This window comes from Macaca fascicularis, chromosome 1 (genome assembly GCF_037993035.2).
Source record: "Macaca fascicularis isolate 582-1 chromosome 1, T2T-MFA8v1.1".
Taxonomy (NCBI): Eukaryota; Metazoa; Chordata; class Mammalia; order Primates; family Cercopithecidae; genus Macaca; species Macaca fascicularis.
The window spans coordinates 111181785-111195158 of NC_088375.1; the positions used below are offsets into that span (position 1 = coordinate 111181785).

General features: G+C 37.6%; 1 protein-coding gene across 3 annotated transcripts in view; it reads right to left on the minus strand.

Annotated features, from left to right (window-relative positions):
- The window catches only part of VPS45 (vacuolar protein sorting 45 homolog), an 81490-nt gene that overhangs the window by 56304 nt on the left and 11812 nt on the right, over positions 1–13374 (minus strand). For 2 of the 3 annotated variants that reach the window (XM_005542025.4, XM_005542026.5), the window contains exons 8-10: positions 10094–10228; positions 9574–9687; positions 8679–8846 (exon numbers count right to left, since the gene is read on the minus strand). In XM_005542025.4, the coding sequence (XP_005542082.3) occupies positions 8679–8846; positions 9574–9687; positions 10094–10228 (417 nt within the window). The remainder of the gene's footprint in view (positions 1–8678; positions 8847–9573; positions 9688–10093; positions 10229–13374) is intronic. The other variant, XM_045364535.2, reaches the window with a different exon arrangement.

A 13374-nucleotide genomic window follows, 5' to 3' on the forward strand; every position in this document is an offset into this window, starting at 1 on the left:
CTTCCATATAGTACAGATTTATATTTATTATACAGCAGAACAAATAATTTAAGTCAACAAATACTTTTTGAGTCCCCATAAGGCAGTATGTCATGCACTGTTGCAGGCACACAGATAAGTTAAAGACAATTCCTGTCCCCAGTGAGTTCACAGTCAATGGGGTGAACGATGATCAAAGTAATATAATTTATTCTGCTACATACATGTTTCTTTAATGTACTTTAGTTCTGTGAGATGAATAAATATGGAAATGGTGTCAGTTTAACACAGAAGGCATATTGTTTCATATGTAATTTTTCCAGAATGGATACGCTTTCTTACGATTAAAGGGGAAGCCTTACCAATACCTTAAGAAAAAAAGATGATAATCCTACAGACGTGTGTTCTGCAAGAAGTACTTGGTTTTGTAGCTTCAAGAACTGTTGCACTTTCCACTGTGTTATGCTAAACAGGGAAAGGGCAAGTGCAAATACAAAGGATGCAAATATATTGCACTGTGTTAAAAAGCAAAACAAAACAAAATAACAATCAAACACTGATTGATGAAGAAAGCTATCTCCATATGGTATTTTTAATTTTGACAAAGTAGTCTTTATGAGAAGTGAGTATTTTCAAGACCTTATAATTTGAAGAAAACATGAGACCCAGGAATAAGGCTGCAGAGGATGGACTGGCTCTATTTCTAGGTGCAAATGCCAGTGGAGATTTAACCATGCTAGTATTTTTATTATAATTGTTACTATTTTTATTAGGGCTCTGATTAAAAAATTATGTGAATTTTTTATTTCTTTTTATAGTCATGTAGATTTTAAGTGGTCTGCTTATAACCCTATATTCTCATAACCCTTTTTTTAGTGCATGTTTTTATAGAATGTGAGGTTTTTCAGGAACAAATATGTGGTGTTATAACAGAAACATATGTATGTAAAAAAGCAAAAGAAAACAAAAAGCAAAAGCTGAAAAATCAGTGCAAAAGAGGAAGGGGAGAGAAAGGGGAAGAGAAAATATACTGGGTTGTTGAGAAATTAGGAAAGACTTCATAAAGGAGGTGACAATTGCCAAAGGTCCTGAAGAATCAGTAAGTATTGGAACCAGTGTGAGAGACTAAAAACAGTGGCACTATCAAAATAAATATGGAAATCAGAGGAAGAAATGGCTTGGGTTGAAAGGCTGGCAAGAGCCTTAAAGGGCACTGAATTCTGAGGACATAATTATCAACTATATGATTACAACTTACAAAATGTTTTCACATACATTATCTCTTTTGTACCTGACAACAACCATGTCCAATGTCTAAGAGCTCTTCTGTTCACACTGACTAGGGACTATGATGATAATGGGGAACCTCCCATGTAGCTTTCAAGTACAGAGTTCTATGAGAGAGATTTCTATTGTTGATTTTTTTGGTTACTATTTCACTACCATCATCCTTAAGGGATCAAAAATGGAGAAACTTCTGTAGATTTTGATCCCAAATTTGTAAGATTTTTCTTATTTTTTTCCCTTCATGGTATCTTCCCCCCTAGAGCAGCCATGGAATACAGCCCATTTAGGGTACCTGCTCAAATGTTCCACTATTTTCTACTATAATATGAAGAAATTTCAGGTACAAATTATGTATGTATCTCAATCAACAGCATAAGTTTAAAACATTAAGAAATCTCGTTGGCGACCGGGCGTGGTGGCTCACGCCTGTAATCCCAACAGTTTGGGAGGCCGAGGTGGGTGGATCACTTGAGGTCAGGAGTTCGAGACCAGCCTGGACAACATGGTGAAACTCTGTCTCTACTAAAAATACAAAAAATTAGCAGGGTGTGGTGGCGGGCACCTGTAGTCTCAGCTACTCAAGAGGCTGAGGCAGGAGAATAGATTGAACCTGGGAGGTGGAGGTTGCAGTGAGCCAAGATTACGTGCCACTGTACTCCAGCCTGGGCGACAGAGTGAAACCGTCTCAAAAAAATAAATAAATAAAACATTTAAAAAAATTTTTAAAAAGAAAAGAAATCCCACTGGGGATTTCTGTTGTTACTTTTCTTATAGGCACAATGTCTCATTTCCTGCCCTTGCAGTCACTCTCCTACCACCTTTTCTGGCTGATCTGTCTCTGTACTTTTAAGCAAATCTGAGAAACCCAAGTAACTATAAATTCACAAAACTGGTATGATGACAGTCAAAGACTATTTGCAGTAATCAGTCTCTGTCCTTTTCTAGTTACCTTCACGTAGATCTTGACTCTTGGCTGTTTCTTATTAGAGATAAGTGTTGGTGATAACATGGAGAAATAAGAACCCTTACAACTGGTGAATGTAAATTAGTACAGCCATTATGGAAAACAGTATGAAGGTTCCTTAAAAAATTAAAAATAGAACTACTATATGATTTAGCAATCCAACTACTTGGAATATATCCAAAGGACATGAAATCAGTATGTTGAAGAGATATCTGCATTCCTATGTTTACTGCAGCACTATTCAAAATAGCCAAGATATGAAATCAACCTAAATGTCCATCAACAGATGAATGGATCAAGAAAATGCAGTATTTAGGTCAGGCATGGTGGCTCAGGTCTGTAATCCCAGCACTTTGGGAGGCCGACGCAGGCGGACTGCTTGAGCTCAGGAGCTGGGGACCAGCCTGGGCAACATGGTGAAATTCTGTCTCTACAAAAATACAAAAATTAGCTGGGCATGGTGGTGCATGCCTGTAGTCACAGCTACTGGGGAGGATGAGGTGGGAGAGTAGCTTGAGCCTGGGAGGCAGAAATTGCAGTAAGCCAAGATTGCACCACTGCACTCTAGCTTGGGTGATAGAGCCAGACCCTGTCTCAACAAAAAGAAAAAAAAGAGAAGAAGGAAAAGAAAACACAGCATACATATATACATATATAATGAAATATTTACTACTCAGCCATGAAATAGAATGAAATTCTGTCATTTGTGGCAAAACAGATTAACCTGGAGGACTTATATTCAGTGAAATAAGCCTGACACAGGACAAATAGTGCATGATCTTACTCACATGAGAGTAAAAAGTTGTTCTCATAGAACTCATAGAAGTAGAGAGCATAATAGCAGTTACCAGAGGATGGGATGGTGAAGGATGGGGGTGGTTAGAAATTGGTTAATAGGTACAAAGCTACAGTTAGAGAGCAGGAATATGTTCTGGTGTTCTACTGCATAGTAGGATGAATAGAGTTAAAAGTAATGTATTACATATGTCAAAATAGCTAGAAGAGAGGTTTTTAAATGTTCTTATCGCAAAGAAACGACCAATGTTTAAGGTGATGGATATGCTAATTACCCTGATTTGATCATTACACAATGTATACATGTATTGAAACATCACATTGTATTCCATAAATCTGTACAATCATTATGCATCAATCATAAACAAAATCCACTTCTTAGTTCTCCATTGAGGACTTGGCCCAGATCTGACCAGACCTACTTTGAGTAACTATTTTGCCTACTTTTGAGCCCTTAGGACCCAACTCATGGCTCAGGTCCATGTTCTAGCTAGAGGTATCTATTCTCTCATGAAAAGAAACCTGTAGGTACAAGCTGAGTTCTTTCTTTTCTTTCAGCTGTATCAGTCCTTGGAGAAGCAGGACCTTTTTGTCTGCCTTGATCCCACTTTATCTTTTGGCTTCATTTTGAAGGATTTCCCTCATAGCTACTTATCAACTTGATTGATAGTGGCCTACGTTACACTGAGATTTCAGGGCACTAACCAGAGAAGAGGAGAAAAAAGAATCAGAGAGGCTTATAATTACAAAGCAGGTATATGCTATACAGTAGTATTTATCTGTTGGAAATATAACTGAATTACGTAATTTTTTGGTTTCTCTTATTAAGTTTTCCATCAGCCTTGTGACTATTAGAAAACGACACTGTCATATTATAACAATGACTGAGTAAAGAGCAAAACAGAAAACTGTCATCTACTTAAGAAGACAGGATTCAAAAACCTTGCGCTGAACTCTAACATTTGTGTGGGCCTAATCAAGGAATAGGAAAAGAAAAGGAAAAGAAAAGCAAAAATAGTGTCTTTGGAGATCAAGTTTCCTAAAGGAACTAACATTCATTTATAAGATATCAGTGAGAAAACCATTCTTCTTTTCTGATATTTAGAGATTCTTCCATTGTTTCTGGCTGAACGCTTTTCTACTTTTCTGTTTTCTTCTATCGAAACTATGATGAAGCAGCAGAGCAAGAAGAAATCATTATGACATACACATATTTTAAACTATTATACAGATTACAGATGGTCTTGGTAATTAAAGATAGTCTCCATTTTTTTTTGTTTTAGTTTAACCTAAAGAACAGGATCCCGTGCCGGGCGCGGTGGCTCACGCCTGTAATCCCAGCACTTTGGGAGGCCGAGGCGGGCGGATCACAAGGTCAGGAGATCGAGACCATCCTGGCTAACACGGTGAAACCCCCTCTCTATTAAAAATACAAAAAAATTAGCCGGGCGCGATGGCGGGCGCCTGTAGTCCCAGCTACTCAGGAGGCTGAGGCAGGAGAATGGCGGGATCCCGGGAGGCGGAGCTTGCAGTGAGCCGAGATCGCGCCATTGCACTCCAGCCTGGGGGACAGAGCGAGACTCCGTCTCAAAAAAAAAAAAAAAAAAAAAAAAAAGAACAGGATCCCTTCTTTGTTATCTACTATAGTAATGTAGTAAAGTCAGAATATAACAAAATAAACCAACAGATTAGGACAGTAAGATGGAATTGGCAGAAGTCTTCTACATGCTGATCTGATAAAAATGAGCCTAACAGTCTGAGAGAACAGTGTTGTGTGAATATAAAAAGCTTATCTGGGAAAAATGATAGAAAGCAGACAAGACCCAATTCTACCGACTGGTAAATACATCTGAGTCAGTATTCCTTTTCTTAATGACTAGTCAACATAAAATTTAGCTTTGCAGTAGATATTCCGCTGATCAACACTGTTTCTAAAATACTGGCTAAATGTTGTTTTAGAGTAAAAGGATCATTTTTACATTTAATTAATCAGAGTAAAACTGCCAGTCAGTTCAATGTGTCCCAACCACTTTTCTTATAATTTTAATGAGTGGCAAAAACAAAAACAAAAACAAAAAAAACACTTTTCGGAAATCAGAGAGATACGAGGCTATCAATGAACTAAAAAACAAGTCTTGGATGCCATTAAGAAAATTAAATGTATCATCAAATAATAACACTCGTAATGTTGGTAGTTAATGTTTCTTGAAAGCTGTAAGTACCAAGTACCATAAGCGTTTTACATGTATTAGCTCATTGCACTCTCACAACAATTTTGGGGTAAGACTGAGGCTTAGAGTGGTTAGGAATTATTTTCAAACCCAAGCCACCAAAGGTCCAAGTTCTTAGCCACTACTCTATACTGCTTCAAATAGAGCTCTTACTCCTCATTTTTCTAATAAATATTGATTGAGTCCTTATTAAGTATCATTAACAGGATGATTTGAGATCTTTACGTAAGGTCAGGAAAAGATATAAAATAGACTGGTTCCTCTCTCCATATGAAAAGCTGTGATATGACAACACAGACTGGGCATTGGGGGCAGGGTATGGGGAAGATGGTGAGGGTGGAATTGCTCACTTTCTAAAGATGCCTTTTCTTCATGGTATGGCAAATCTTCATTACTAATCAAATAAATCTCTTCTAAGGATATGTATATGTTTCAGTGGTAGTAAATTTCACTTTGGTTCTAGTGAAATTCTTTCTAAATGAAATTTTCATTAGCCTACAAAATAATGGTTAGAATGGCAGCAATTTTTAAGTTAACTTTTAGCAATATGTGAACTTTTTTTTCTTGTCATGATACTTACTATTCAATAAAGCAAATCCCATCTCTACTCACAAACCTCATTTCACTGCTTCATGACGTATTATCATCTAAGGTCAAGCCAAGGAATGCTGTAACCCCTCTAGAAGTCAGGCCCCTGACATCCACTTACTATCAAACAAAAGATTCCTTTATAGACTATTTAAGTTGTGTTGCCAAAGAAGTCCTTTATGATGGGGGGACTCCAAATCAACTACTCACTGTAAAATCCCAATACCCTAGACAAGAAAACCTTCAAAAGATAAGTTTTAAAAATAAAAAGTGGATCACAAATAGAATTTATATTTTTAAAGTGACTATTTTTCTTTTGAAGTGAACATAAAAATAAAGTTTCAGACAAGTTATTACAATAACTTTTTCTAATTGCTTTCCATATGTAGAGAGATACAAAGAAAGACAGTAAAACTGGTTAGTGATTAAGTCTGGTTCTACTGTTTCCAAGGGAAAAATCAAATGATAAACAAATATAAGAAATTAAAATGTAGTTATGGGACACAATTTTGTTTTTTATTTAATAAGAGGCAGAAAACTCATTTTTTTGTGATAAATATCAGGACATTTCTATTAGGCCCACAAAACAACTATAAAATATTATTAGTAGTGTTGTTTAAAGGCCATGTTAAATACATTAGGATACATCTTTACAAAGGATACTATTTAGTGATTAAAAAGAATGCGACTTTAGGTTCTGATCCAAAACCCAACAACAATAAATCCCAGTAAAGACCCTGGTATAACTAGAGCACCCACAGGTAGACTTTTTTCTTTTGGTTGCACTATGTGTAAAAAAAAAAAATCATGCTTAGAGGAAGGGAACCAATATTTACAAAACACCTATTAAATGTGAAGCATTTTACATATCTCATTGAATCATCATAACAGTCGGAAAGTTTGAAATCATTATCCCCAAGACTTGGGCAAATTAAGTAATTTTCCCAAAGAAACTTTGGTAAGGAGAGGTAGGATATAAGTCAGGCCAGTCTGGGTCCAAAACCTGAGTTGTTTCCAATATACCAGGTTGGCATTATCTTATAGAATAAAGTGGAACTGTAGCTGGGAAAGAAAGAAGCTAAGCTTTAGAATATAGGGTCCTATTAACAGGGAAATGTGCTTCTTGTAAGTGGCTTAGAAATGGCTATTTCCTAAAGGACTCGTATTCCTAAATTACTTGTCAGTGACATCATACTTTGTCATTTCTCAGGAATCATGGAATTACCTCTGATTTATTCTATCTTTATATCCAGCCTGTCATTTAATTTCTTCTCCCTTTGAAATGTTTTTCAGTTCTGCCCCTTGCTGTACATTTTTGCTACTATCACTGTAAGTCTACAAGTCTCTCTGACCTGTTTTTTCACCTCTAAAGCATCCTTACTAGGTTACATTTCCTAAAATACTGCCTTCACCACCTCAACTTTCTACATAAGATCCTATACTGGATCTCTTTGCCTATCCCAGCAGGTATAAATTCTTACAAGCCTCTTCATAAAGCTTGTAAACTGTTTTTTGTTTACCAATTCAATTTTATCTAATTCTGTTTCATACTCACTCTCTACAGGTCAAACTGTTTATTACTTCCTGCGTACTTCTACATCTTTGCTTTTGCTGTTCCTGACTGAACTCCTCCCCCAAATTCTATTCATTCTTTGTGGTCCATCCTAATCTTGCCTTCTCTAAGAAACTGTTCCTAATAACCTCAAAACCTGTTACAGTCAGTATTACAATTATGACTTAATTATTATCTTGAAACATTATCGAATTTTTTCTTGTGCTTTAGTTTTGTGTCTTCAACTAGACTATACATTTCTTGAGGCCAGAGTCTGATTATATTGCTATTCTAAAATCCTCTGGGAGGCCCCATCATTTTAAGATTAAAGCCCAACTTTCTTCCAATGGCCATAACCTGGCTTCAGTCAGTCTTTCTAGTCTAAGACCACTCATCTTGTATCCTGTACTAGCCACACTGAACTATTCTCTGTTCCCATATATATATTTAAATATATGTATATTTCAAATATAAATATTTTATATATAGAAAGAAAAAAAAATATATATCAATATTTATTTCTTCACATCTTCATGCCTGCATTCTCTCTGCTGAGAATGTTTCTTCCTTTTCCCTGTTTGATGTTATTTTCCCTAAGAAGTGCTAAGAAGCCTCATCCTTCGGGAAAACAGTTGTCCTTCCTCTGTATTTCCATATTCCTTTGTAAATACCTCTAATATAGCACATAGTGCATGGTGTTACAATTGCTGGTTTAAATTTCTTTCTTCCCAACTATAATGTGGTATCTTATTCATCTTTGTACTCCTAGATCCTCACAGCAGTAGTATGTACATATAGCAGGCATCAACATGTTGGTGCGATGAAAAGCAGACTTCAATAATGAAAAAACTTAGATAATACATTTTAATACACGTTTTATCTTTTAAAGTCTTCCTAACCACTCTGTGAGATGAGTATTAATATACCTATTTTACGAATAATGAAACTGGCTCAGAGATTAAGTCAACAACTCCACGTCACAAAGCCTGTAAGTGGTATACCAAACACTCCAATCCAGATCTTCTGATTCTAGTTTAGTGCTCTTTCTAGTAGACTAGGATGCCCTCATACTAATTAACTGAACGCTTAGGAATTGCATATTACACTTCTCTTGTGTCTCTTTTTATAGATCTATCTTAAACAATATCAATTTGTGTTCTCATCTCAGCTCCTTGTCGGACTAAATTCCATGTTGGCGAAGAAGGATTACTTGCCTTTTTATCTCTTGCTCTGCCTGGCACAGTGCCTTACACATAGTAGGTGCTCATCAAATTGGACTGACCTGGAGAGCACTAGAATGGTCATTTTGACAGGCCAGTTCTTGCTCAACCTCTGAAACCTCCAGCAGATTCCGCTCACTGACCAATCGAGACAATTCTCCAACCACTGTCACATGCTTTGAAACAGTCCCAGACATTTTCTTGAACTGTGGATAATTCTCAACAAAGGCCTGCCGTGGGAAAAACATCAATGAGAGGTTCTGTTATTTTTTGACCAAGGATAAGCATGTATTGAATGGGGGGGTAGGGAAAGCAGGGGATGTTTTTCAGCCCTGATTAAAGCATCTACAACTTTCAGCCACATGGCATTTTGTTATGCTTAAGAAGAGAAGAACTGGTATATGTTGGTAGACTGAGTCTTTGTTTTTGTTTTTTTTTTTGAGACAGAGTTTCGCTCTTGTTGCCCAGGCTAGAGTGCACTGGCGTGATTTCGGCTCACTGCAACCTCCCAACCTCTGCCTCCCAGGTTCAAGCGATTCCCCTGCCTCAGCCTCCTGAGTAGATGGAATGACAGGCATGTGCCACCATACCCGGCTAATTTTGTATTTTTAGTAGAGATGGGGTTTCCCCATGTTGGTCAGGCTGGTATCGAACTCCCGACCTCGGGTGATCCGCCCACCTTGGCCTCCCAAAGTGCTGGGATTACAGGCGTGAGCCACTGCGCCTGGCAATAGATTGAGTCTTTAAATAGTCCAGATATTACTGAAGAATGGAAAGAAGCACATGGTTTATTATGAATTTTTCGCTATATTGTTTAAAGACATTACAGAAAATAAGCCTCAAACCAAATAAAATCAATCAAGGTAGAAATCAGACCCAGAAGATTCCAAAAGTGTTGCTTACATGAATAGTTCCAAACTCTCACATGTTAGTCATTCATGTACATGCTCAATTTACCTTCATGTCTGCTATTGATTCTAGTTTTTGCTGTTCTTTTGGTTTCTTCTTCTGAAAATCTTCCATGAGATTCTTTATATTGCTACCAATCTCAGCAAAGTTCAGGTACATATTCTGTGAAAAAGAAAGGTGGAAGCACATCATCAACTAGTCTGACTTTCAGAAAATTTAAAAGAAGTGAAAAAGAATTCGGAACGCAGAATTGAAGGGCAGGGAAATTCCATTTTAATTACCAAATTTGGACATTAGCTGGGACACTGGTGATGAATAGCATTACTATTCTCACAAACAGCTACTGGAGGGGAGAGAAGTAAATAACTACGTGATCTCTATGAAAAAAATACTGCTAAAGGGTCAGAATCCAAATCTTCTGCCTTCCCTTGAGAGGCAGTTTATGCACAGGATGCCTCTATCATCCTTTCACATGAAATCCCATGTCTGCCCCCATACTAACAAGCCAATATTGATCTTCTTACATAAAAACAACTAAAGACAATTAAAAAAAATTTAAACCACCTACATTAGCATAGAATTCATCATTTTCAGCAGATAGGACCACCTCTCTTAAGTCTTTACTGATCCCCGGCACTCTGGAAAGATCAATCCGATTGTTGTTTATGCCTAGTAGTTCATGGACCATGGCCTGATATGTCCACTAAATAAAGAATTATGAAAAAAAAAGGTAACTGACAAAATATGGAAATAGTAAACATTCAAGAAAACAAAAACTGATAACATTCTTTAACTAGTCTTCTTTACATGAAGATTCTCTAGTTAAATTTTACTAATACTTTCTGCTATCATAAGCATTAAGATTGTCATTTTAATTGATTAAACACTGAAAAAAAGTCAAAATACTTTTAGATTTCACATTTTTGGAAAAAGGGCAGCAAGATTAATATTCTTGATAGAAAGACAACAAATTAGAGCTATCATTAGCTCCAATTTTTTGCCTGTGAATTAAGGGTATATTTTTGGCTTCACAGATAGAGCTATATTGGTACTGCAGTTACAAGCTGTACCATTTCCTGTATGCTTCTGTGGTTTTCTGCAGCATGAGAAGTGTGTTCTTGCAGATTTGAGTGGTACTATATTTATCCTGGGAACACTAATATTATCAGAAAAACCTTGTGAGTTGATCAAAACACTGGGAGATTCAGAAACTTACCTCTGAATCCATTTTATTTTATATTTTTACCTAATGGGAGTTGTGAGGAAGGACTGGTTTCCAGTCTCACAAAATGTGAATTTATTTGGTAAAACTGGAAATGAGAAATCTCCAAATTTTCCCTTTTCACCATTTATGGAGAATAGATTACTTTCAGTCATAGGTCTGTTAGACAAAATGAAGTATTTTCTAGCACGTTCCCTTCTGCATCTAGAATCTAAATGCTAGAAATGTTTATATACATATTTTATCTTAAGAAAATTAGATTTATTAACAAATAATTTAGAAGGTTATAAAAGAAGGTGCTTATTTCCTAAAAGATTTGCCAAAGGAATTCCTGAAAAAGCAAGTTCCATTAGAGCACTTAAAATAAATACAAGGCTGGGCATGGTGGCTCATGCCTGTAATCCCAGCATTTTGGGAGGCCGAGGTGGGTGGATCACTTGAGGTCAGGAGTTCGAGACCGGCCTGACCAACATGGTGAAATCCCATCTGTACTAAAAATACAAAATTAGCCAAGCATGGTGGCGCATTCCTATAATCCCATCTACTCGGGAGGCTGAGGCAGGGAATCGCTTGCACCCAGGAGGCAGAGGTTGCAGTGAGCCGAGATCACACCATTGCACTCCAGCCTGGACAATAAGAGCAAAACTCTGTCTCAAAAAAAAAAAAAAAAGTACAACAAAATGTTTTATGTTTTTACGGATAGCTTCTTGTGCATGCTTCTAGCATTTACTCTATAATTAAAATTATGTTTATTTCTCTCATCATTGCACCATGGGCTCTTTGAGGGCAGAAATTATAATTTTTAACCTTTTATCTCTAGTATTTAGTTTAGTACGTGGCACAAAACAAGTCCCCAGTGAAATCTGTGGGATAAATAGTTGCTTTTCTTTGCAAGACAGAATAATAGGCAATTAATTTTCTTTCCACTTTTTGATATTATCAAAAGTTTCTTCGGTGAACATATATTACTCTGAATTTAGGAATATAAGGTTATTTTATACTACAGAGAAGTTTCACTCCACAGATTTCCCTTAGCATATAAGCTGGGAAGAAACTGAAACATAGATTGTGCCTTTCTCTATAAATACAAAGTCACAGCCAGGCACAGTGGCTCACATCTGTCATCTTGGCACTTTGGGAGGCCGAGTTGGGAAGATCACTTGAAGTCAGGAATTTGAGACCAGCCTGGCCAATATGGCGAAACCCTGTCTGTACTAAAAATACTTAATACAAAAATTAGCCAGGTATGATGGTGCACGCCTGTAATCCCAACTACTCAGGAGGCTGGGGCATGAGAATTGCTTGAACCTGGGAAGTGGAGGTTGCAGTGGGTTGAGATCACGCCAACCTGGGTGACAGAGAGAGACTCTGTCTCAATAAATAAATACATACATACATATAAAATCACTATTGATAGAGCACCTGCTATGTGCACTGTTCGTATGCTTGCAGGAGAAAAAATAAATACAGTCTGCCTTGAAGAAATATGTAACGTAGTAGACGGTGTAAACAACCAAAGCTACAACATGGCAAGTACAGCTGAGACATGAGAGAGACACAAAGGTCTACAGGTCTACAGGAATTTTCAGGAGGTAAGAACAATATCTGACTGAAAGAATACAGGCTTCAAGGAGATGTTGAAGAATGGCTGGATGTTGGAGATGGCTTTTGAGTGTTTTTTTTCAGACAAGAGTTTCGCTCTTGTTGCCCAGGCTGGAGGACAGTGGTGTGATCTCGGCTCACTGCAACCTCTGCCTCCCAGGTTCAAGTGATTCTCCTGCTTCAGCATCCCGAGTAGCTGGGATTACAGGCGCCTGCTACCACGTCCGGCTAATTTTTTTCTATTTTTAGTAGAGACAGGGTTTCATCATGTTGGACAGGCCGGTCTCGAACTCCTGACCTCAGGTGATCTACCCACCCTGGCCTCCCAAAGTGCTAGGACTACAGGTGTGAGTCACTGTGCCCGGTTCTTCTTCTTCTTTTTTTTTTTTTATTCTTTGCTATTATTCATATAAATCATTTTATTTATTTATTTATTTATTTTTGGAGACGGAGTCTCGCTCTGTTGTCCAGGCTGGAGTACAGTGGCATGATCTCAGCTTACTGCAACCTTCGCCTCCAGGGTTCAAACGATTCTCCTGCCTCAGCCTCCCAAGTAGCTGGGACTACAGGTGTGTGCAACCACACCCAGCTAATTTTTTTGTAGTTTTAGTAGAGACGGGGCTTCACCACGTTGGCCAGGCTGGTCTTGAACTCTTGACCTCAGGTGATCCAGCCACCTTAGCCTCCCAAAGTGCTGGAATTACAGGAATGATCCACCATGCCTGGCCAGATTGAGTGGTTTTAACCGCAGTATTTTGATAGGTGAAGATGGGAAGAGAAGGTACTCCAAACATTCTAGAGTTTAGAAAGCAGTCACAGTAAAAGCATGCTGGCAGGAAACCATGTGGCATTATCTACGTAAGTAGTGAGCTCTAGGTTTCATAAGAGGTTTAGCCCACATTGTGAAGGCTCTTGGATGCCAAGTTCAGGAGTTTTTTAACCTAGTAGGCAAATGGGAACCAATGAAGGTTTTTAAGCCAAGAGTAGTAAGAGCTGTGCTTTAGGAAAAGTTTTCATTGTATTTG